The following is a 24,854-nucleotide window of genomic DNA, read 5'->3' on the forward strand; positions in this document are numbered from 1 at the left end:
TTTACTTTAAGGTAAGAAACTGTTCTTACTCAGTTGTTTTTGTCAGTCTGTGTTTAATATTTGCCAGAGAAATGTTGAAATCCTTTTCAAGTTTATATGACTTACCATATATGACTTACTGTCTGGAGATATGGAGTAATGCATATAAAACGAACACTCTTCATATTTTCAAGTTACAAAAAAGAGCTATAAGAATTATAAACCAATCAAACCAACTAACATTTTGTTTATTAATCTGAATACCCTGAAATTTTATGATTTAGTTGAATATAAAATGGCACAGATAATGTATAAAGCACAAAATAACTTGCTTTGCCCCAGTACTCAGAAGCTGTTCAAAGTCAGAGAGAGTCAATATGACTTAAGGGGAACAGATTTCTTTAAGAAAAACAAGATGAGGACAAATATAAAGCAGAGATGTGTTTCTGTTAGAGGAGTTAACCTGTGGAATAGTTATGACAGTGATTTAAAAAGGTGTAGTTCATTTTCCTTGTTTAAAAACATGTTTAAAAATAGAGTATTAGAAAAATATATATATCAAGAATGAAAAGAACAAAAAGGAGAAAAAAAACAACAACCTCTTGATTCTTTACTTTGATGTAGTTACTTATCTAAGGTGGAAAGTTTTTTTTTCTTTGTTTTGTTTGTTTGTTTGTTTGTTTGTTTGTTTTGTTTGGTTTTTGCTTTGTTTTATTATTTTCTTCAAGCCCTGTGTACAGGAGCTGCATACAAAAAGATATTTTGTGAAAAGGGTTGGCGTAATAAGCAAATGCTTCAGCCAATACCTTTTGATTAGCCTTGTCTCATGCTTTCTTTCTTTATGGTAGATTTTTGTTCTGTTTTCACTGTTTTTTTTTTTTTTCTCACTGTTTTCACTGAGATTTGAATTTGAATGCTAATCAATCAAATCAAATCAAATCAAAGTTTAATGGATAAAACTGAGAGCTCTCTAAAACGGCTTTCCCCCCTAATAGTTTTCCTAGAGAAATCCACATACACCTCATGCTGGCTCTGTCCACCAAAACTGCATTTGTAATCAAACAGTAGTTAAAAGGCGAAAAAGTTTTAACCTAACATTTATGTCCAGCAATGTGTCGGCTGCTCAATACTCGCAAATCTATGAATGACAATGACATTATACTCTCAAGCATCTTTAAAGCAAACACTTTCAGTGTAATCTGCCACTAGAAGTCTACATGCTGGAAGTATATGAATACTTGCAGAAGTAAATAAATATTTAGAGTGCCAATGGATGACCTGGGTATCACTGTGATATTTATTTGACAGATGTGGATGTGGATTCTGATTAGTCTTAACATCATCTCAAAGCTGCATGGGTATTCAGGGGGTTACTTCCCAGAAGCATGTGACTCAATGTTACCCGATCATAATGGTGCAGCTCCTCAAACCACAAACCCCCCCTTCATGGTTGAATATGTGCCCGGCAGCTATCCTGGAGAGCCTGTTACAGGTACAGGGAACGCTGTAGTTTTTATTTTGTTAAATTTGTTTATCACAGCAATGTCTGGTGTAATTGTAATTTACCTTTTTTTTTACAAGTTATTACAATCTCTCTTCATTCTCTTTTTCCCAAATCTTTGCTCGGATGAATTTTTGAAACAATTTTCAAGTTTTGCTCAAGAGCGAGGAATCCACATATTTTAGAGGGTTTATGTTAGAGGCTCGAGAGGTTGCAGATGAAACACGTCTTACTGGAAGATTTGTTCTACTTGAGCCTGACAAGACTCAACTCCTGACATGCGGTGTTTTGGAAGTAAGTAGTTGGAATTTGATTTATTGTTTTCATTTTTTGTAAATCTGAAGCTCTCTTATGTTTTGCCACTCTTCTCAGGATTCAGCTGTTAGTCACACACTTAATCACAGAAAAACTTTGATCCGAGTTAACTGGACTGCGACAGAAGCAGAGCAGGACATCATGTTCAGGTGACTTTAAAATTTCTGATATTCTATGGCTGACGTCCACGGTGAAAATCGAACCTGACCTGCTTCAGATTTCTGTAATATTACAATGCAACAGAAAATGAATTATATCAGCATTCATTCCCTTCTAACATATTTCAGAGCAACATTTCTTCAGCAAAGGGTAAAATTCTGGGAAAATGTGAATATCATCTTACCTCAGCGCACTACTACTACAACTACTACACCGGAAAAAGCTACTACACCAGAAACAGCTACTACACCGGAAACAGCTACTACACCGGAAAAAGCTACTACACCGGAAACAACTACTACACCGGAAACAACTACTACACCGGAAACAGCTGCTACACCGGAAACAACTACTACACCAAGCACCACAAAGGGCAACACCAACATAGAAGAAGTAAGAACCCACAGGTGGATTTGATTTTGTAACACTGTACACAAAGTGACTCATTAACCTTGCAAGAGCTTTTTTTTGACAACACTGCTCCCTGTTTCTGATTTACTTTCAGCGAGCAGGTATTGCACTGATGTGTTTTGATTGTGTTTTGGTGGCAGAGATGAAAGTAAGTAGCATATTTAACGATACTCAAGACACGCACTAAATGCTATTCAGCCCCACCTTAAAAGAACAAAAAGAAATGTAATTGTGTTCTACTTCATGTCTTGTTAGGTAATACCCAATATAGGCAAAGTCTTACTGGCCAGTGAGGCTGTTTTTCATCATATAAATAAGGTAAGAGCTGGGGGCCTTTGGTGCTCACAGTGTTTTATTTTCTTCTTGTCCTGCATCTTTGTATTGCTTCCAAGAATTCTTTGAGTATGTAGTTAGTTTGAAAGCCGGGGGTTCACGGGGTGCTGGAACTTACCCCTGCTTTCATAGGGTAAAATATGGATTTTCAGGGCTTTCAAGGCTGTCTAACTTATTATATGCACTGTTGTTTTTATTTAAATTTTGTAGGTGTGTAAGGTAGCAGGCAACGTCCTCTGTGTGGCTGTTGAAATCTCATCCCTGATCTTGTTTAGTATCGGTGATTCCTCCAAGGTGAGAACAACTGGTGGTGTAAAACCCGTCTCATTAACAACATCTGTTTAATTTTTCCCACATGTATTTTTAATGTGTGTGTTTATGTATTTTTTAGGTCATCTTCTTTGCTCTTGTGTGTGTGATGATAGTGATTAATTTCACTGGAACAGTAATTTTGTCTCTGGGGATTAGAAGTGGTCCTGAAAGGTACGTTTAACTTCACTTTGCATGTGCAAACATATCAACTGACATTTGTGCAAAATGTTTATTTCATTTTTCACGTTCTCTTCAAGAAGGAAGATTTGTGAATACGCTGCCAGTGTTTGTTTTGTTATCCATAATATATTTACAAGTAAGAAAATTCTTATACTTGTAAATTTAAGAGTATTAACTTTACACCATCAAAAAAGAGTTTGGACTTTTTTTGTGGAAGTAGTTGCCACTGCCTTTACATTGCTCTGATATTATTTCCATGTTTGTTTTGGGCCAGTTGCTGTCATATTTCTTGGTGTTATGGAGAATGAGTGCGGAAATAACGTGAGGGACTCTTGGCTTCTGAAAGTGATGATTGCTTTCACAGTATGGGATTTCCTGAATGTAATCTGGATTGTCATTTTGAGCAGTGAAAAACGAGGTGAATGCTTTGTGCCTGTCTGAATATAAAAATCTGCATCAGATACAGCATCAAATCTAATGAGGAATAATAATATTAGTATTTTTCTGTTACAGGCCATTTAGGAATGAGCGAGAGAAACAAGCAGCAAGTTCATGTCTGTTTTTCTCATTTCCAGAGGAGACTCAGAGATGTTGTTGTTAATATTGTGTCAGTAATCCTCTTCGCTGGAGCCATTTCTTTTTCTATAGCCATCATTGCTGGTATATTTACTTGTCAGAAACAATAGTTTTGTGGTTTGTTTGAATCACAATCAGATTTCTCTTACAGTTTATATATAGTATGGTTACATCACACTGATCATATCACACTGTTTACCTGCTGCTTCCTCATTTAATGCAAGTAGTGCTTGAGGGTCTTATTTATTGTATCTCGTAATTTTTCAATACACCAGGCAGACTACACAGACTGCATATTGCTTTAGCACACTACAGGGGCGATTCTAGGATCAGAGCTTTGGGGGTGCTGAGCACCCAGAGAGCTGCCCAGCCAGGCAAGATAAACTTTACTCGTCACAGTGAGACTTCTTCCCCGTCTCTGTCAGTCCCTGCATCCCTAAATGTCTCCAGTTGTCCCGAGTTCTCTCTGACTGTCTCCTTGGTGCAGTTAAACCCCTGTTCCTCCCTGTCCTCATCGTCTGTTGTCTTCGTCTCTGTTATCAGTCATCATAATTTTACCATCTCTGTGCAAGTCTGCAAATTTCTTTATTAAATCATGAAATTCTTAAATTCATCAAGTCTCTCTGTGCCTGGGTCCTCGTCACAAAACATGACATCACTGTTTTGTACATTTTAACTCAATTTAATCCCCACATTTGTAAAAGAAAAGCAAAACACTTTTTTGAAATGTCTGTAACAAATCTGATAAAGGTTATTTAAATGCTGCAAAAGAAGAATGGATTGGAATAAAAAAAAATATCCTAACCTTAATTACTGGGGAGAATAATGAATGATGCTCACAGTGAGCAAAAAGTAAACTGAGTGTATTTTCTGGACAGAGATTCACTTTTAATGTGTGTGTATCATATAATACAGATACATAAAAAAATACACTCCAAAAATAGAAGAGTCCTTAAAATATTTTTATATTTTTAGTAGTGCGACAGACAAACAGCAAAAAAAAGTAAATCTTTGGGCTAAAAACGCCCCTGGCACACTATATAGCTTGTTTTTCATTTTCAAGGGAAGTTTTCCTAACGTAGGTTAAATTAATTCTCATCAAAGTTAAGCAGTACTTCGAGGATGAAGTTAGATCCACCTGTGTATTGCCATTTCAAAGCCTTGCCGTGTCTTGGAGGCATTTTCTTGCAGTCAGATTAAGAAAAAAAGCCTAATGAAAAGCCACACAGAACAGACATTATTAGGCAGTGTATATTTAACAGTGGAGAGAGAAGACAATTTCACATACCCGGGGCTTGACATCACACAGGACCTGTCACACAAACACTCTGAAGATGCTCAAGAACTTCTACTCACCATCCAGAGCCAAAGTGACCTTCCCAACACTGCATATCACATCACTGTACATGCACTCAATAACAAAATAATGTATTTCAATAATTGTTTTTACTGTTCACTGTAAATCTGCACACTGCTGATTTGCAAACCTTTTTAATTTCCATATTTAATTTGAGGTCATTCTTGTATTTTTAATGGTCGAGAATTGCACAGCAGTAAGCGTTTCACTGCATGTTGTACTGTGTATGATTGACAGGTTTGAAGGAGGGGTTGGGTGTATCCTTCGTGGTCCACCATATCTCAGAATTCATAGCGCGGCTCAGCCAATTCCAGTTTCCAACAATGGCGGCAGCTACTTAGTTTTAATATTACTCTGTCTGGATCACAAAAAAAACCTCTTACGATATTTTCAGGCCAGAATGTAGCTGTGTAAACTTCAAATAAATGCTCTTTTCATCAAGACCACTTGAGGAAGTGGAAGTGGAGCACTCACTCACAAGTTTCGTCCCCATGAAACTACAGCATGAGCTGCAAACTGATGTCTCATGATTCAGCAGTAAAATGGCTTTTCTTTTGTGGTATTTCACTTTGAGTTCAAAACAATAAACCCACTGCTGTGTAAAAGGTAGCCTTTGTTTATGTCTGTGGTCCATTTGGTGACTCACTCAGTTAAACTCGGCCAAGACACAGAGATGCATTTATCAACTGCTTAGAAAATGATTAAACTTGCTGTAACTTCCTGTTCTTAGAGCCGTACTAATGCTCTTCTAGCAGCTACAATGTATATCTTCATCTGGACACATTTAAATAAATGTAAAAACATATTCATACTTTGTGTCAAACCTAATTTTAATGTTATCGATACAAAACAGTGTCTGTAAACATAATCTTGAAATGGACTTTTGAACTGTCGGGTTTCTTAAGAAGTGAGTCGTAACTCCTGCTTAGTAAATGATTGACTTCTTATGTGCTGAATAGATGTCAAGTCCTCGTTTCACAGCTGGAGACTTTAATTTTTAGTAAACAGAAGGACAGGTTACACCCAGTGGATGCTTTATTAGAGTCCTTGCTGTCTTAATTCTTTGTGATTTTGGTCCATATTAACATCATAGCCTCACGCAGTTGCTACACATTTATCATAATCTAAATTTCATTTCATCACATCCCCCCAAATATTTAATTTGAATTACCAGTTTGCAGCTCTCGGTATATTTGTGTAGATATCAATCTAAACATTTGTGGATGTTTTTTCTGTAACTGTAAATTTAAAACACAAGTGTGTGAAGATGAAAACTGAAAGTTCACTTTTCCCCCACACATTCTTGCATTTAGAACATTTTTACCTTCAAAGTCCTGGACTGGATCAGGATTTGGTAACTGTGGAGGCAATCTGAGTACAGTAAACAAGTTTGAGGTTAACAGCTTTGTTACATGGTGTGTTGTGTTTTTTAATGCAGGTGGCTACATTGTGGTCATAAACAGTTACAACACTCAGGTAGACTGTGGCATTTAAACAATGCTCAACAAGTGTTAAGACTCTAAAATATGCCAAGAATTATGTCGCCACCAACACCTTGACCGTTGAGAGAAAGAAGGATGGATCCATGCTCGCACGTTGTCTATACCAAATTCTGACCCTACTGTCACAACATTACAATACACTCATCAGACCAGGCACCATTTTTACAGTCTAGTTGTCTGGTTTTGCTGAGCCTGTAAGAACTGTAGCCTCAGTTTCATATTTGTAGCTAACAGTAGTAGCCTAGCTCATTATTAACATAAACAATTAGACAATTCACTCCTCTATGTATCAAAATTATCTTTATTGATAATATTCAGGTGTTTATGAGTGCTCAGAATAACAAGAGGAATGAGATGTATGACAGGAAACAGCACAAACAAGTTCACATGTTGTCATGTGCGCTAGTATAAATGACTGGAGAAAGTTTTTACTCTAATTAAATACAGTGTATTCTTCATATGTGTTTAAGGCACAGTCTGGGACGAGCTAATCAGTATTTATCCAAAATATTTTTACAGATATAAACCACATTGCAAGTAGCTCACAATGTGAAGTGACAACATGTTCAAAAGACCATTTAATATCAAATCCACATATACACAGCTTTAAAAAAATACCTCAATCCAGGAAACATGACACAAATATACATATTTAGAAAAAAGCAAAGAATATAAAATATTCACCTTAAAAAGCTGTTGCTCAAAAAGACAGACACTTAAGTCAAAACCAAGCATTTCCAGCACTCACACAAAAAATAAAGAATTAAATGAAGTCACCTGGTTGTCTTGGACAGCAGAATAAAAGATGAAATATGAATTTTCACTGAAAACAAAACTTTTTTTTTTTTTTTTTAGTTCCAGTAAAGAAAAGCTGAGGATGACGGAAAAAATGAGATGGTCATTAAAAGCTGCTGAGAAACGATGCAGGCTTTAACAGGCAACAAAAAATTAAACAGCTCAGTCAGTCTGTGTTTCGTAGATTGCATGCACATGAGAAAAGATTATCGCCACACTTGTGAAGTGGAATGATGGTGTAACACTGTAACCTCTTTTAACATGCATGCATGAGTAAAAACTGTTTAAATTTTTGTGCAGTCGAACCAAATCATATGCGTTTGACTTCAATTTAAGTACAATGTAATCTCTGAGAGAAAGAGAATAACACAATTATCGAATGCTGTAAATGAATTATCACAGCACACATCATACTTCCACGTTTTTCCTTTCTCGTAGCTCCTTCTACAGTGCAAAGAAGAATCAGGCAGCTTGGTTTTTTTAGCATCCTTTCTTCTCCACCTCAGACACCACAGGCAGGACAAGATGGGAGATGCGACTCCACAGACCACCAAACTTATCATTATTCATTATATTATACGTTTTGCCACTGGTGTCCACCAGCCTCTCCTTAAGATAGTCTTGCACCATCTCTTCCACCTCTTTTAAACCCTTTTCCTTCGGGATCTCATCTTGAGGCAGCAGCACAGAAAACAACAAGAAAACCCGCTTATATGCGGCATTCTCGTGGTCGCAGTAGCGATAAAAAATGAGAGTGGAGCCTGGTGGCAGCTCTTCCAAACGATGAATGATGGCCACAGGTTTTTCTCCCTCAAACGCTGCTTGCAGCTGACTGTCAATGTCTAACTTCACCTTATCACTGTCCTGGCCTGCTTTGCTTTTTCCATCAATGTCAAGGAAAGAGGCATTGAGGGCAGATGAGAAGGAAGCAGCCAGACCCCGAGCAAGGCACTGCAGTGTCCTCTCAGCCTTCTGTCCTGCAGTGAAAATCAGACTGACTGGCTCAGAGGGATGGGCTGTTTTAAGGTGCTTCTCCAGGTGGATTTTGCTCAACTTCCACAACTCAGGCCGCTGACTGGGGAACTGAGTCTGAAGATCAGACAATTGATCAGCAAACCTTTCTGGCTTCACAGCCCTGGATGACTGCCCTCCACCACGTTTCATGTCTTGGAGTAATGGGATGATCTTGTATATCAGCAATGTCCCGATCACAAATAGTACCAGGAGAACTAACAGGAGAACTACCAGCCGAACTAAACCCCACAAACACCACGTGAACCCTTTAATAACACAGAAACAAAAGAACACACAAAGTTAATAAATAATGTTTAAAAAGCATCATCAGGTCTAAAGATAATAATTAAAATGACAAACTTACCTCTAGAGGAATTTCTGGGGCGTGTCTTGGTAGCAACAGGTTTCTGTTTGTCTTTTAATAAAAGAAAACATGATTATATTAATGCACAGATGTCACCACTATAGCAGGTGTTGCAGAGAGAGAATACTGAGATAAAGCAGCAATACCAGATTCTTTGGAATGAATAGTCTCTTTTCTTGGAACGTTATTCACACGTCTCGGATGCACACTTGGGGTAAGGTGGTTAACTTTGGATAAATCTGAAGATGAGGCTAAATTTAGAAAAGAAAACATCTTTTCAAAGATCAAAAGTCATCACGCAGACACTCAACCTTTCTATACAGAATATGAGCAGCACAATACCAGCGCTCTGGGCTTTGAGCATCATCGTCCTCTTGTAGTCTGCCATGCTGGACGGCTTGAGAGCCGGTGAATGATGTCTGTTCACTGTCGCGCTGATCTGTGCGACAGGCTTGGTGGGGGGTGCAGGTGCTTTAGGTGCTGGTGTTGCTGAAACTAAACAAAATAGGTTAGGTCAAATAACTTAGACCATAATTTAACACTCTGAATGTCAAGGAAGATGGAGCATTTTTCTACCTTTCTTGGATTTCATCAAGTTGGGATCCTCAGTCTTAAGACTGGGTCTGTAGAGCTCATCAAGCACTACACGGGGATTTAAGTTCCTATCTCCGAGAGCATCTGTGTTAAGCAGAAGATTTTTAAGATAAAATCCTAATAAAGTCATAAAAGAAAAGTAACTTAACACAAAGTGTATTTGTATATTATTATATGGCTTATATAGTGAAAATAAAGTATTGGTCCAAGACGTTTGCCTTTGTTTTTATTTTAATTTTTTTTATTTAAATGTGATGCATTCTCAATGATCCAGGTAAGTAAATCTCCAAAGTCTGATTCTGTTCATCTGGACGTAGCGTTTTCAGAGGGAGAATCTCCAATCTCAGCTGACTGCAGGTTTCCCCAACCTTATAAACAGTACATTTGCATAGTCATAGTTTCAGTCATTTAGCAAATGTACTGTGTAGAAGATTTTGGAACAGGTTGATGAACAGAATCAATCTTTGGACATTTAAATGTGGTGTTTTGATAACTTAATTCAGTCCTGTTTTATTTACACTTTATACAGCCTCCCTATGTTTTAAGTTACTGTATTATCCATTTGTTCTTTACATTTAATAAAAATAAATTAAAAGGGAATATTATCTAATCTCTATGATTTATTTCATAATGAATGTTCACTAGTTGTAGTACAAACCTTTGTGTATGTTTGGCAGATCAGTGACTTTAAAGGAATCCCGTTCAATATCCATTTCCTGGTCTTCATTTTTCTGAATGTCTCCAGATGATTCCTCAACATCCACCCTACTTTCAGCGCTCTCGTCAAACACTGCTTCTTCAGCATCCAGTCGGCTCTTCTTGCTAGGGGACTCTGTTAGGTAATAAATAATAGACACGGATTGTTTGTTTTTTAACAGTGCCTTGAACAGTGAGGGTAACTAAGGGTAATCAGCCATTAAAATTAGGCAAATACTTAATTCCAGCAACTAACCTCCATCTTCAAAGTCAGGCTCCCCATCTTTGGTACCATTAACTGATGTAGGAGCATCAGCAGCGTCAGCTTGTGCTTTTTTTCTTTTGGTCCTCTTTATAGGCTGCCTAGGAGTTGCCTCAAAACTCGACCCTTTGGAAGACAGGATTAGAAATGAGTATATCACATGGACAGCTCAGGATAAGTTATTTAGAGAAATAGCGAGGCAAGGCTGAGATAGTTTGGACAAGTGCAGAGGAAGGATAGTGAATATACTGGGCAAAGGAGGTTGAAAATGCAAATGCCAGGCAGGAGGAAAAGAGGAACACAAAAGAAGAGATTCCTGGATGATGTGAAGGAGGACATGCAGAGCTAGGGACAGGGCGAAAAAGACGGAGATGATCCCCTGTGGGGACCGCCGACAGGAGCAGCCAAAAGAAGAAAAAACCCTGAAACAGAACTGGTGTCCAGCCAGCCTCCATTTTGCTTTGTGTTCCCTATGTATTCTAGTATTACGGCAAGAGACGCGGAAACCTGATTTCAAAATAAAAACCACCTTCAAGTAAATGTAGCTTCAACATTAACCCTCATTTCAAAATAAAAGCATTCGAAACCTAATTGCAAAATAAAAGCTTCGAGTTAATTTGCAGATATGTTAAGTACATAATAACAAATATCATTTAGTCTTGTTTACACACTCTAATGTTACATCCAAATGACACACCCGTGTACTCCAGTAGCCCCGTCAATGCCATGTTATTTTGGATTTCACAGTAAAAGCCTGTGAATTTTCATTTTTGAACTACTCTGTCATTGACTTCAGAATGCTCTTAAAAGGAAAACTCATATTTCCACAGACTAGTTGCACTCAATATCAAGTCAGTCCAACCTTGCTTTTCACAGTTTGCCCATATATCAGTGTGTTTAGCGGCTTAATGAAACGTTGATCCCTGTCACTGACCGCCAGTGCTAAAAGCGAAAGTCAGTTTGTGATTTTAACTTCGCTGCTGCTGTAAACTGTTTCGAGACACAGCGCTAAAAAACAAAACACAAACAAACAACAACAAAAAAAAACCCTCACATAGATAATGGCTAATATGTAGCAAAGCATTTCAATGTAAGGAGATAACTCATTGGTTTTAAAGTTGTGCCTGAACTCGTACCAGGAACTGAAACATTAAGTTAATTTTAATACAGATTCCTATCTGAGGATCATTTACACCGGTGAAGCCTGCTAACATTAGCCAAAGCACCGATCCAAATCTGATTTTCTTTTAAACTTGTGAGTATGAGGGAGCTAATTCCGATGGCTAAGCTAGTTAATTGACATACCACTCGAACAGTGCTCACCTTTACCTGACATCCGTCGTGTCGATCTAGTCATGGGACGAGAGAGCTTATCTTCAGAGTCTCTGGTATCCATTTGTAACTCAAATTCAATTGAGCGATGCCAAACAACTTCAACTAAACAATGCGACGTAGCATCGCGCGCACAAACAAGCTACAATCACTGGACTTCCCTGTAGCTGGGGGGACATTTCTTGACAGGACACCGTTGCCGCCCGGAAAATAGTGCAACGTTTAGTTATCTCTATAGAAACAAAGGCACTGTTAAACGTTCCGCTTCAGAATTTAGTCTGCTATGAGTGCCACACATGCTAACTGAAAGCTAAGGAAGCGTATGATCTACGGCGATATGATCCGTGACATATTTGGTATGGAGCAGTAATCAGAAAAGCGTATCGTTATGACTTTTGAGTTACACGAAGGCATTTTTTTTTACAATAACACCCAAGTAATGCTTTGGTAACTGTTGGCTAAATTAGCATCACTCTGGCTGGGCTAGCTTAGTTAACTTTGTCACTTAAATAGCTAGTTCTCTTTAATTATGGTTACCAACAATTTACGTTTCGTGCATGTCATTAGAGCTTAGTTCCCGGCGAGTAGTTATTTCTCTCGCAATAATTTATACTAGCTTTTCTTCGGCTTGCTTACTGTCACCTCGCAGCAAGTTCAGTTTCGATTTAGTAGCAAAACGTTATTTAGCAAATCCACGAAAGCACAGCCACAAATTAATACTTCCAAAATGCAATGTACATATTTCCTTTTTATTTAGTGACAGTTTGAAAAGTTGAGGAGCGTAATGGTTGTTCTCGTTCTTCTTTAACTTTAGCGAGACTGCCTTTGAGCTTGGCTCTGTTGACATGCACGTAAGCAGATTTACAATATTTGTTTGGACCTTTGAACATGTGACGACAAACTGTAACTCGTGGCTTCGCATAAAAAAGAAAAACATGTAATGTTTATTTGTTTTATTCACGCTTGAACCATCCAGTGAACCCTAAGTGAAGAAAAGGAAGACCATCTACCTAAAGACATGGAAAAGGAAGTCCCCAGTCCGAACGCAGCAGGTAAAATTCTAATATTTCTACGTTGCTCAGCCAGTGTTTGCTGTTTGGTGGTCGACTCGCTGCATTGTTAAAGCAGTACAGACATAACTAATGTTTATCTCTATTTCAAGAAATACTGAACACATGTACGGTTAATATTTGGCATTTACTTCAGTTATAGCATGTTTCTGAACTAAAATGTTATTTGTTTCTCGTGATGAAATGTAAATAAATACAAAAAAATCAGTTATAACCAAGATCTGGATAGAACAAATATGTTTATCTTGAACATGTTTATCACTATTAAGTTTTACTTTTTTGAACCTTTTGAAAAGATTGAGAGAGAGAGAGAGAGAGAGAGAGAGAGAGTAAGCATTGTAAGGATAGCACATATATTTATTGCACCAATGTAAAATAATTAATGAAAATTCAAACGTGTTTTTTGCAGAAAGGGTGCAAAATAAGGTACAATGTTGTAATGAAGAACATGTTCCTGGTGAGGACAGCCCACCGATGGAGGAGAAAAGCGAAGAAAGTGAAGCTGATGTTATAAATCGTGGTGACTGCAAAAAGGAGACAATAAAAAAAGAGAAATTAGCCACAACAGAAGGGACTGCTTCAGGTCAGTGTTTCTGTCCAAGTGTTACAGCACATAATTCAGATATTAGTCAACAATCAGTTATATTATATACCCCACTTTGGAACATCATCAACCAGCATTGTTTGTCTTAGTTATTAGTCATTTGTAAGTTTTGTTACTGCTGTGCTTCTAAAATGGCCATATTCATTTTACAAATCTTGTTATAGACATAAGTCTTGAGCCACCCCTCATTTTTCCTCCTTTCTTTTTTCTTCCAATGAGGCAGACTTTATTGTTAAATAGCAATGACAGAGCTTTCCGGGCTTTCTGAAGGAGTTTTAAAACGTTTCTTTGGACACTGAGTGCTTTTTCACTCATTTTCAAGGATGAGCCGCTGTTGTAACAGACAACAAAGAACTGATTTTGAATTGTATTTTAGGATCTTTGTTACTTTGCTAAAAACATATAATTTTTTCCACCTGAGCTCTAAAATATGCTAAAGATGGGCATTTTGCACTAAAACAGGTGATTCCCAAAGAACTGTTGGGATCAAATTTGGGATACTCAGCATGGTGTGTAGTGTGTTCTTGTAAGGTGAAGGTGAAGAAGTGGAAGACAAAAGAAGAAAAAGCAGGACTCTGTCTTCCTGTGTTCCAACATATCGCAGCTTTTCTTTTTGTTGCTGCTGGACTTAGAACAGATTTTCAATGATCAGGATGATTTTTATCCCTCAGCCATAAAAAGCTAATGGGGTATCATCGGCACCCTGCCGGGTGGGCGGGGCTAGCACCCAGGTTTTTGAATGTGATAACGAGAATGAGGCGACATAGGATTTTGGAATTCGTACCATAGGTGCATCTAATAAAACCTTGGATGAGTTTGAATCTCAGTGATCTCAACTTAAGGTCAAGGTCGGAGGTCAAGTTTTCTGAGAATGTTCCATATCTCACCTATTGTCAGTCTTATTGTTCCAAGATTAAAAGGGGAATTACTGTTGCCCTGGGCTTTGTTAAAAGAAATCTCCATTAAGGATGCTGCAGATGCCTGATCCAAGATGATTTTTGGGGCACAGTAATATTAAATATGTAGAGATCGGAAGTTCTAGGTTGCTATGGAAGTTAAACTATTTTTATTTCAACAGACACAAGTCAAACCACGACACAGGGAGCATCTGAAACAACTGTTCCACCAACCCAAGATAAACAAGATGATCGGATAGATGGAGGCGAAAGTGAGAAAAAAGAAATCTCAGCCAAGGACAACACAGACTGTCAGCCTGGAGACCGTGAGTCTGACCTTTCTGAAACATCACTGATTAGAATTCTTTTTTGCTTCAGTCAGCTAACTTTCTGTGACTCCACAAACAAAACTGTGATTTCTTTTTTACAGAGTTCAGTGAAGGTGAAGACGGATCCTGTGAGAACTTAGACAGTGATCAGGCTCATTTTCAGGAACACACAGTTACAGCAGGTAAATTGTTCAACCGTTCAGAGTCAAGAGAACATTTGTTACCAAATGTTTCTACTGATCAAAAATTGCTTTGATCCTGTTTAATCAGCCACAGCTTTACCATCTCAACGTGCTGACTTCAGTGACACTATTCAAGGTAAGGAAGGAATATTAAAGAGACCACGTGTGGGATCTTGAATAGATATGACAGATTTCATGGGCAATTAACATAAATGAGTCACGTGCTTATTGCAGACAGGGATTCGTCTAAAAAAGAGGTGCGACCTGTTGCAGAAGCACATTCTCCCGATAAGGACAGCACACAGACGGAGAAGAAAAGCAATCCTAGTCAAACTGATGGCAAACAATTGTTATCAAAAAATGAGAAACAAGTCACGATAGCGCCAAAATCAGGTTAGTGTTCCTGTCAGAGTATTGTAACAGCTGATTCAGATATTATTATGGATTTATTTGAAAGACAAAGTCTATATTTACTTTGGTTTAAAACATACATTTAGCCTCGTTGTTCTAAGATTAAAAAGGAAACTACTGCTGTAATAAAAGTTTTCTAGTCATATTTAAAGATGAAGCACTTGCTTAATCTTATGGGACACAAGAATCAGAAATATTTAAAGATCCAAAGTCTTAGGATGTTGTGAAAGTTAAACTGTTTTTATTTCGTTAGATGAAAGTCGCGTCACAACGAACAAACCATCAGAATTAACTTTACAAATCCCAAATGACAAAGCGAATGACCAGGGCGATGAACCGGAACCTGAGCTAAAGAAAAACATCTCAGCCCCGAACAACTCAGATAATAAATTTGGAGATGGTGAGTCAGAACTTTTTGGAACATCACGGATTAGAATTTGTTCCTTAAACTTTTTGCTTCAGTCTGCTGACTTTCTATGACTCCACGAGGAAACTGGAAGTGTGTAAGTTTTTTCTTTTCTTTACCATCTTTTATTTGTGTAAACTTGTTTTTTCCCTGTGAACAATTTTTCAGCTTCAGAGGAAAGACGGCAAGAACCTGAGAGCCCAACACAGCAGTTAGATGACCACGGTAATAATGTTGAAAACATCGGTCCTACCACCCCAGAGGCTAGTCAAACTGAAGATCCACAAGTTACTAGCGGTAATCTTAGTACATTTGTTCTTTTTTTTTGTAATAGTTTTTTTTTTAAATAATTCTTTTTGTTATGAAGTAGATGTTTAAATAACACAGGCCTTTTCTCCGTAGGAAGTGGAAAATACTTGCTAGCAGTTGCTATAGTAGTGGCAATTGTTGCTATCGCGCTGCATTTTCTTCAGCCAGAATCTCCGCCTCAGACGAATGATGTACCGAAGATAGACGTCTTCCTCAGGCAGCTGGAAAAAGTAAAGACTCAGTTTCCTAACCAGCGTGCTGAGCTCTGGAATAGGGGCAGGATCCACCTTAAGAGACACCTTCAGACCACACAGCCCACGGAGCCCGTGAGTCTGATTCTCACTGCAGGCCTCAGAGCTGAGAAGACGCTGAACTGCCTAGCTCGGGACCTGGCCTCTGCCTACTCTTCTGCCCTGAACGCCTCCGTCCTCCACATAGATGGAGCCAGCAAAGCCAGCCAGGACAGTGACCACGTCAAACTGGACATTGACAGGAAGTTGCAGGGAGCTTTTGATGGAGACAAACCTGTAGCCGTCATTCATCGCTTTGAAGAGCTACCTCCGGGCTCCACGCTAATTTTTTATCGTTATTGCGACCACGAGAATGCCGCATACAAGAAAACTTTTCTGATCTTCACTGTACTGCTGGGGGAAGAAGACGAGATTCCTGCTAAGATTAGCTTGTGTGCTGTTGAGGAGATGGTGGATGACCACCTTCAAAAAAAATTCCTCACTCATGGCCACCCAGTGTCTTTTGACATGATGGACCTGGACAAATATGGTGGACTGTGGAGTCGTATTTCTCACCTTATCCTCCCCGTGGCAGCAGAGCAGAGAATAGAGCTTGAAGGGTGCTAGAGAGCAGAAGCATTCATTCTAGTCTGAACTTTTAATCTGGGCACTGAGCTGGGTAATTCATCATTTGGGAGGTAGTAGACCTCAAGGATATTTGAATATACAGAAGTGGACTTTCAGAATGAATGAGAATCACTATGGTATGGGATTTAAAGTCATTTCTCTGATCAGATGTAATTATGAACAGATAATTGTAAGTTTATTTGGTCTCTGCATTATATTTAAAATTTTGAAGGTAATTTCTGCATTTTAATAAATACTTGGAGTCACAAGATAGAAGGAAGAACAATTCTTTTGGTATCACGGCAATGGGGTTTTTAATTGTTATTGCAAATGTCTTCTGTGATTCGGAAACTTGCATGGCACCGACATGCCTTAACTGAACATACAAAGTCCTTTTTGTCTATATGTATATGTACACGTTACACTACGGGATAAAGAATGAAGATAAGTACATAAATTATATGTGCCTTAAAGTAAAAAATAAACGCTGAAGAATTTTAAATGTCTTTTGTGACTGGAATGAACACTGTTGCCACCAGAGGGCAGCAAATCCACATCTGAAACTTGTCTCCAGCGTCTGTGAAAAGGCTTGGTGGCATTTTGAAAAGCAGCATAAAGTTTGCATATGAAGTCAAACTACACCTTCTTTAATCTGGAACTGCAAATTAAATTGAACCTGAAATAAAATCCGAGTTTGGGGGTTGCATTTTAATCATGACTAACACTAACAAGCTGCACATCATGTCTCTGAAGTCTTTTGAAGCAGTTCAACTCCTCCTCGCCAGTTTGATCAGGCCCGCCTCCTGTCAGCGTAGCTCCAGCACCAGATGCCGGCTGCTCTCCCACAGGGTGCACTCTTTCTTCAGTCTCATCAGTCTGCGTTCATTGTGACTCTGAAAAAGATGACCCATAGAACCTAATCCGGATATTTGATGTCATTTTTTCACGCACTCTGATTTTTAAAATCAGAGGTAGGCTATGACTTTTTCGTGCACCTGAATTTATTGGTGACGGGCTATTTGTTATTTCTTTTATCTGCGCACTGTGAGCCTCACATAATGTACAAGTTAGGCTTTGTCATCGTGATAAGCTGCGCGTTTTTTCCATGGGGATCTGGAGCGCCAAAGCCCCTGGCTGAAAATCCCAGGTCCCAACTTGAGAGCAGTGCAGAGCAAAATGACAGACTGCAAGAGGAGATAGAAGGCCGACAGAACATTCTCTCCAAGGTAGGATAAATAGCTCATTTAATGTGTTTCCTTATATCCTGCATTTTACACTTTGTGCGCAAAAATTGAAAAGTTCCCGATTGCTGGTGGAAAATACATCCGTCCTCTTCTCTTTATAGCTGCTGGGTGATTATGACAAAGTGAAAGCCCTGTCGGAAGGCTCTGACTGTCGGTGTAAATGTGTTGTCAGACCCCTGAGCAGGAGCGCCTGTCGACGGATAGAAGAAGGGAGCGCCTCTGCGCAGGACTTCTACACCGTGGAGACCATCACTTCTGGACCGGAGTGCAAGTGCGCCTGCATCGCCCCACCATCAGCGGTCAACCCCTGCGAGGGAGAGTACAGGCTAAAAAAGCTTAGGGAAGCTGGGAACGAAAATGTCAAGGTGAAGTTTCCTCCTGACCATTTATCATGCCAGAGCCTCCCCGCAGGTGTTCATGCTCCAGCGACGTCTGACTGTTGATTTGTAGATGGACCTGGACCCCTGGTGGCATGGATGTCTGATATTTATCAATTTCCGAAAAGGATAATCAATATTTTACCACAACCAGAGTTTGAATGGACTGGGGATGTACCTACTTCATGCATTCTATGTTATGAATTCTTTAACTTTGACGGAATTCACTTGATCATTTTTTGTTGTTGTTGTTTTAGCTGTCCACCATACTTGAGCTGCTGGAGGGATCCTTCTATGGCATGGATCTACTGAAGCTGCACTCCGTTACCAACAAGCTCATTGATCGCGTGGATCACATCGAAAAGGTAGCGCAACAGAAAACACAACAGGTGTGCGTGTAGTGGTGGCTTCTGGAGGTCCTGTTAAAGACTCCCTTAGGTGCTGTTTTCAGATTTACAAGAAGCTTGACCAGGAAGCAGTGCTCAGAGTTTCTGTTACATGTGGAACTTTATCTGCCAGAGCTTTTCTTTGGATCTTTGGATCCTTTTTCTTAGTCAGTAAATTACCAGAGATTTTTATACAGTACGTGTTTGTTGGGCTTTAGTCTATAAACTTACACAAGAGCAAAACTGTAATTACAGCACGAACATATAGAAGTTCCAAATTACCTAAAAGCAGCACATTTAATACATTACCTGAATGTTTATGCTCTTCTCACATGGACTTCGAGTGAAGCAGTTGGGAGTTTGTTGAACTCACTGAACTCCATATACTGAAATGAGCCAATAGCAACATAAACCATCAAGTTTTTCCCCTCGAACAGGTGCAGCAAAATGAACCAGAGGGTTGCGTGCTTATGCAGACGAGAGTACAACTCTCATAACTGAAAACACCTGTCAGAGCGTGCTGTCAGTCTGTTCGCCAAAAAATAAAGATAGGAGCCTGCACCTACCAAAGTTGAACCACAGAGTTGAAACGAGGTCTACAACTGGCTACAAGATGTTTTTTTATGTGTGTCATTGTTTTTGCTGCTTTAAAACTTTGATTGGTTTCCTGATTTAATTCATATTAATATATTAACAAAATACTTTTTCTTCCTCTGCTAGTGTTATGATTGCTGATCGTTAACAAAAATATAACACTTATGTTAGTAGCTTGATGTATCCATGTTTGCATTTAGGCGGTGTCTCTGAATCCACCTTTGGATGAGGTGAAGCCCAGGGAAGGTCCTACTAGTCAAACAGGTTTAACTGAAAGCCCGACTCCGCTTCCCCATCAGCCTCAGGATGGAAAGATAGTTGGAGAGGTTAGCAGAGCTGCAGCATATCAAGACCCAGAGGTAAGTGTAACATCTTAACATGGATATATCACAGCCTTAACCTATTGAGACACTGTAATAACATAGTAACTACATAACTACTGAGTTCCACAGATAAGTATTTGCCTGTCTTTAGCACCATAGCAAACTCTGTCTTTGCTTGGTAACAATTGGTGCAAAATGTGAATATTATCGAAGGGAAAACAAAATACTGTAACTAACTATTCCCTATTCAGTTCACAAACCAAGAAAGTTTGTAGTTTTTGTCATTAAATTAGACAACAAATTTTGCCTACATAAAGTACATTTATCTCTAACTAACACTTTTTACTCCACTTAAGCATTTTATACGATGTGCTTCATTCACACAAGCGTTTTTTTCTGTCTAATATTCACACTTTAATGAACCCATCGAAGAGAAACTTGGGGTACAGTATCTTGCTCAAGACTACTTTGGCATGCAGACTGGAGCAGCCAGGGATCAAACCACCAACCTTTTAATTAGATGACCTGCTCTACCTCCAGAAATACAGCCCCAAACAGCTTACTCGCCTGATGGCTTATACTCAGGCACATCTAATGTTATATTCATAGCAATTATTTTCATTTATAGCAAATGAATAGGTCACTTGTAGAGAGATGTGTGTAAATGTTAGAAAATAGAGAAAAGTGAATGAGGCAAAGTGTATAAAGTGTTTTGAATACTCGAGAGTAAAGCGCTCTATAAGAACCAGTCTGTTTACCTTTCACCATGTTTGCATGCAGTTGGTGTCTCTGAATCCATCTGTGGATGAGGTGAAGTTTTGGGAAAGTACTTCTGTTCAAGGAAGTGTGACTGAAAGCCCACCTACTCCTCTTCCAAATCAGCATAAGGATGGGAAGACAGTTGGTGAGGTCAGCAGGGCAGCAGCCAATCAAGACCCAGAGGTAAGTGTGACAATACTGATATCACAGGCTTAATCTATGGAGACGCTGTAATAACATAGTAGCAACTAAACAATTACCGGGTTCTACAGGTAATTATTTCCCTGTATTTAGTGAAATAACTGTTTTCTTATTAACTATTTAAATACAGCTACAATAAAATTATTTTCAACTGCAAATGTTTGTTACTAAAAATGAGAATACCTACATGGTTCAGTAAGTATTGCATCAAGTACTGCATGATTGCAGTACATCATGCCATCATGGGTAATATACTGAGATAACATTGTATCAGGAGTCACTTTTAATTTGCACCACTGATATTTCATATTGAATGCAAGGCTTTGGCTGAAGGAAACACGTATCAAAGAAGTGATCACAGTCAGATGTTTCTGTTTAGCCTGCTAACATTCCTCCAAAGCAAAAGGAACAATTACGTGTTCTTTCCACAAAGTCCTTCATAAAAATCATTGTCTCCATGATTAAGGCCCAGAAACGTGTAAAAGAAAGTTATTGATGTAATTGAAAGGATTGGCAGGACGATAGCAGACCTCAGACCACAGAGCATACTGCTGGGCCCTGGTCCCTGACAGCTTGAGTATAAACTTGAGAGCCCATCCAGGAGGATTGCATGGTCTTGGACTTTAAACACAGTTGATTCACTAGAAAATTTACAGGAAACGTCCAACAAGGTTATTAAAGTGATAGTAAAACAAGGCAAATGTTTTAGATTAGGTTTTTGATTAAAACTTTCCTCTGCACTGTGGGATCATTTGGGATCATTGTAGCTTGTTGGAGTTTCAGCTCTTCTATGCTATTCTCCTCACTAGATCTGAACACAGTTTCTTTGCCACACACCGACTCATTATTTACACAACTCCAAATTCTCTTTTGCTGGTAGTAAAAAATAAAAAACATAACGTACTTTTTGAATAACATGTTATGATTCAAGATTTCACAAATGTCTTTCTTACACCAATCCAAATTCTTGACAGCTGTTTGTACAGTTTATAGCCAAAGGGTCGTAATTGATCTCTTCTTAATACAGAGTGAACGATTTCCTCAGAAGTTGTGTGTACCTTGTTGTCTAACAGGAAAAGCTTGACGGGAAGGTCATTGCGGAAAATCAACCCTTCTTACACACAGACGGCTCTGGTCAGATCACTGAGGTCAGACCTCAGGTGACCCTCAAAAGTAGCGCTAATAAGGAGGCTTCTCAGGTGTCAAAGGCTGGATCATCTGGAATGATTATCAGAGGAATGACTTTTTATAAATCTGAGCCTGATCCGATGGTGGCAGATGATGGGGAGCCTGGAGAGAACTGTGAGTGCAATCTGTCTGTTACCTTAAGCGGCATTAAAGCAACGAGAGAAGTGTTTATTAGTGTTTAAAGTGTTTAAAGAGAGAAGTGTTTATTCTGGATGTATAATTATATTCATTTGTACAGTTCAGGATGTGTCGTAGCAGTGAGAGATGGTCACAGAAGCTTTGCTGGCTCTCAGCTAACAAACAGCAGAACTCTGATTGTATTTCAACTCTGCTTCTAACATTTTCTTGTGGTACTCAAATCTTTTTCCTCTCTTTCTTTTAGTTTTTGAGTATCATGGTTTGAGCGGTGACGGCCCAGATAACCTCTTTATCGAAGAGAATCTGCTTCAACCCAGATCTCCTCGGCCCTGGACCAGAGAAGGACTGAGATTGTTTCGAACAAAAACAACAGGTCCTTTGCACGCACCTAAGAAGACCAGCCAATCAAAAAACACAAAAGAAACTGAGCCCTTAAAAACTCATCAAAGGTTTATCAGTGCCATGGGAACCACATCAGTGGATGTGTCTTCAGTTGCACCGAGTGACACATCCACAGTGAGAAGCATCAGCCTTGGACCGCCTATTGCAGAAAACAAACAAAGGACCACAAACTTCGTGCCTCAGACCACTCAAACAGTCACTGCTGGAATCACCAACAGACCAGTCCCTTCGCTGACTGAAGCAGCAAACATTTCTTTAAGTATTAGTCAGCAGAAAAAGAACAAAACCTCAGTCCAAGCCTCTGAAAATACAACGATGGAGGAAAATGCGCAAGCATTCACAACAACAAATACACCCACCAGTGTGAAGGAACCCTCTGGTCTGGAGCTAAAAGACCAATTGCAAACCATAGCTGGCAGTACTTCAGCTAATCCAGGCTCTGTTGAACTAAATCCAACAACAAAGCCTTTAACTACCAGCCTGGAGTCTACTATGACCCTCACAACCCACGCTGACCCGACCACAGCACCAGTACATCCCACAACAGCTGCCACAACTGCTACCTCCACACAGGCTGCTACTACAAAACAACCAGAAGAAACAACATCCACCAACTTCTCAGGCTCAGATTTGCCACAGACACCAACAGCTTTGCTTCCTGCAGCATTAACTACCTCGTCTTCAACCACCACCACTACCACTACCAAACAGGCTGCTCAGGTCAAACAGAGATACAAAATCAGCTGGGAAGAGGAAGGACACATGGAACTAGACGAACCGATGCAGAGGCATGAGGAATCCAGGCCAAAGAAACCCGGTAAATAATAAAGAACGTTGTGCCATCTGTGTCCACCTGCAGCCAGAGCCAGAGTATAGCCAGAAATTATTGTCAGCATATGTCACTTCAAATGTACGGACTTACCTCACATTTTCATTTAGAGAAACAGAAACTGATATTTGTTTGTGAATGACCGAACTTTACAAGACAGGGCTCTCTTCTCTGTGTTACCCCTCCCCTTTCCGTGATTCAAGCTGGTTAAAACAAAAGCCTTTAATTGTTTTCAGACCCTTTGACGTAGGTCTGGATGATGTTAAAGTGCCTTTAAAACTTCCCTCAGAGCTCTCTGTCTTCTTTACAGAGGAGTGCAAGGACACTTTGGCAACAATCTCCGAGCCAGTCACTCACAACACCTATGGCAGAAACGAGGGAGCATGGATGAAGGATCCAAAATCTGATAATGGCAAAATTTATGTGACAAACTTCTATTACGGAAACAACCTTCTGGAATTCCGCAACCTGGAAGTTTTCAAGCAAGGTAAGAATGTGTGCTTTTTGGAGTTAGAACTAGCTTTAATTTTACATTTTTTTGATAAGATGTAATAAATCTCATCGTCTACGTATCTTTTCAAGGCCGTTTCAGTAACTCCTACAAGCTTCCTTACAACTGGATTGGCACAGGCCATGTGGTCTATGGCGGGGCCTTCTATTACAATCGCGCCTTCTCCCGTGACATCATCAAGTTTGACCTACGACAGCGTTACGTGGCTGCCTGGACCATGCTGCACGATGCCCTGTATGAAGACTCATCGTCGCCTTGGGATTGGCGTAGCCACTCGGACATCGACTTTGCTGTGGACGAGAGCGGCCTGTGGATCATCTACCCGGCACTGGATGATGAGGGCTTCTTACAGGAAGTGGTTGTCCTAAGTCGACTGGACCCCTCAGACCTCAGCATGCAAAGGGAGACCACTTGGAGAACGGGGCTCAAGCGAAACCACTTCGGGAACTGCTTCGTTGTGTGTGGCGTCCTGTATGCTGTTGACAGCTATAACCAAAGAGACGCCAACCTGGAATATGCCTTCGACACACACACAAACACTCAAATGATTCCCAGAATGCCCTTCATCAACAACTACACCTACACCACACAGATTGACTACAATCCTAAGGAGGGTGTTTTGTACGCATGGGACAATGGACACCAAGTCACATACAACATAAAGTTTGCCTATGTTGATGCTCAGTAAGGATCTGTTTTAAGTGTAATTGTTAATACTATGGTTTATGGATTGTAGATCAGTCCACATGGCTTCATGTATGGAGAGAAGCGAGGGGCCAAATGTATAAAATTCAATATATTGTGTTCAAAATTGTTCTTATTAAGATTTTTTTTGTATTTCTACTTAAAATAAATTAATAAGAATTACTCCTCAGTCGACACATCAAGTTGCGCTCTATACTCTCATCAGCCACTTTACTAGGTATACACTGCTGCTTTAATTCTTCATGGCACAGACTCAAGAAGATGCTGGAAACATTCCTCAGATTTTGGTCCATATTGACACGGTAGCAACATAGTTGCTGAACATTTATTAGCTATACCTGCATGATGGCATTCAACCACATCTCAAAGGCACTCTATTGGATTGCGATCTGGTGGTTGTTGATGCCATTTCAAGTTAACGAGTGAGCAGTGAAGTAACAGTGAACTCATT

At 39.4% G+C, this 24,854-nt stretch overlaps 4 protein-coding genes across 4 annotated transcripts; 3 read left to right on the top strand and 1 right to left on the bottom strand.

The window, feature by feature from the left end:
• The first annotated feature begins 1,287 nt into the window (after positions 1–1,287).
• On the top strand, positions 1,288–3,876 carry LOC146607254 (uncharacterized). The gene is made up of 11 exons (XM_085347833.1): positions 1,288–1,471; positions 1,632–1,774; positions 1,853–1,944; positions 2,083–2,347; positions 2,460–2,513; positions 2,621–2,683; positions 2,909–2,992; positions 3,090–3,181; positions 3,268–3,326; positions 3,465–3,608; positions 3,704–3,876. Exons 1-11 carry the CDS (start codon positions 1,288–1,290, stop codon positions 3,874–3,876), a joined length of 1,353 nt encoding a protein of 450 aa, XP_085203959.1.
• A 3,967-nt stretch (positions 3,877–7,843) lies between these two features.
• Positions 7,844–11,820, bottom strand: LOC146607255 (uncharacterized). Its single transcript, XM_085348253.1, has 8 exons — positions 11,674–11,820; positions 10,345–10,476; positions 10,051–10,224; positions 9,375–9,476; positions 9,141–9,293; positions 8,945–9,049; positions 8,799–8,849; positions 7,844–8,700 (listed from the first exon to the last, which is right to left on the bottom strand). The coding sequence occupies exons 1-8, from the start codon at positions 11,744–11,746 to the stop codon at positions 7,901–7,903; spliced, it is 1,590 nt and encodes a 529-aa protein (XP_085204379.1). The 5' UTR covers positions 11,747–11,820; the 3' UTR covers positions 7,844–7,900.
• Positions 11,821–11,953: 133 nt separating this feature from the next.
• Positions 11,954–17,416, top strand: LOC146607256 (uncharacterized). Its single transcript, XM_085347995.1, has 10 exons — positions 11,954–12,038; positions 12,659–12,734; positions 13,162–13,335; positions 14,435–14,578; positions 14,683–14,763; positions 14,852–14,899; positions 14,998–15,156; positions 15,428–15,574; positions 15,749–15,877; positions 15,983–17,416. The coding sequence occupies exons 2-10, from the start codon at positions 12,701–12,703 to the stop codon at positions 16,744–16,746; spliced, it is 1,680 nt and encodes a 559-aa protein (XP_085204121.1). The 5' UTR covers positions 11,954–12,038; positions 12,659–12,700; the 3' UTR covers positions 16,747–17,416.
• Positions 17,417–17,591: 175 nt separating this feature from the next.
• Positions 17,592–24,469, top strand: olfml2ba (olfactomedin-like 2Ba). The gene is made up of 9 exons (XM_085347694.1): positions 17,592–17,972; positions 18,092–18,355; positions 18,625–18,732; positions 19,548–19,706; positions 20,451–20,612; positions 21,704–21,932; positions 22,201–23,175; positions 23,498–23,674; positions 23,770–24,469. Exons 1-9 carry the CDS (start codon positions 17,805–17,807, stop codon positions 24,384–24,386), a joined length of 2,859 nt encoding a protein of 952 aa, XP_085203820.1. The 5' UTR covers positions 17,592–17,804; the 3' UTR covers positions 24,387–24,469.
• The last annotated feature ends 385 nt before the right edge of the window (positions 24,470–24,854 follow it).

Source organism: Diplotaxodon limnothrissa, linkage group LG23, assembly GCF_057381915.1.
Source record: "Diplotaxodon limnothrissa isolate DT_005_m linkage group LG23, D_limnothrissa_male_GT1.1, whole genome shotgun sequence".
NCBI classification, from domain to species: Eukaryota; Metazoa; Chordata; class Actinopteri; order Cichliformes; family Cichlidae; genus Diplotaxodon; species Diplotaxodon limnothrissa.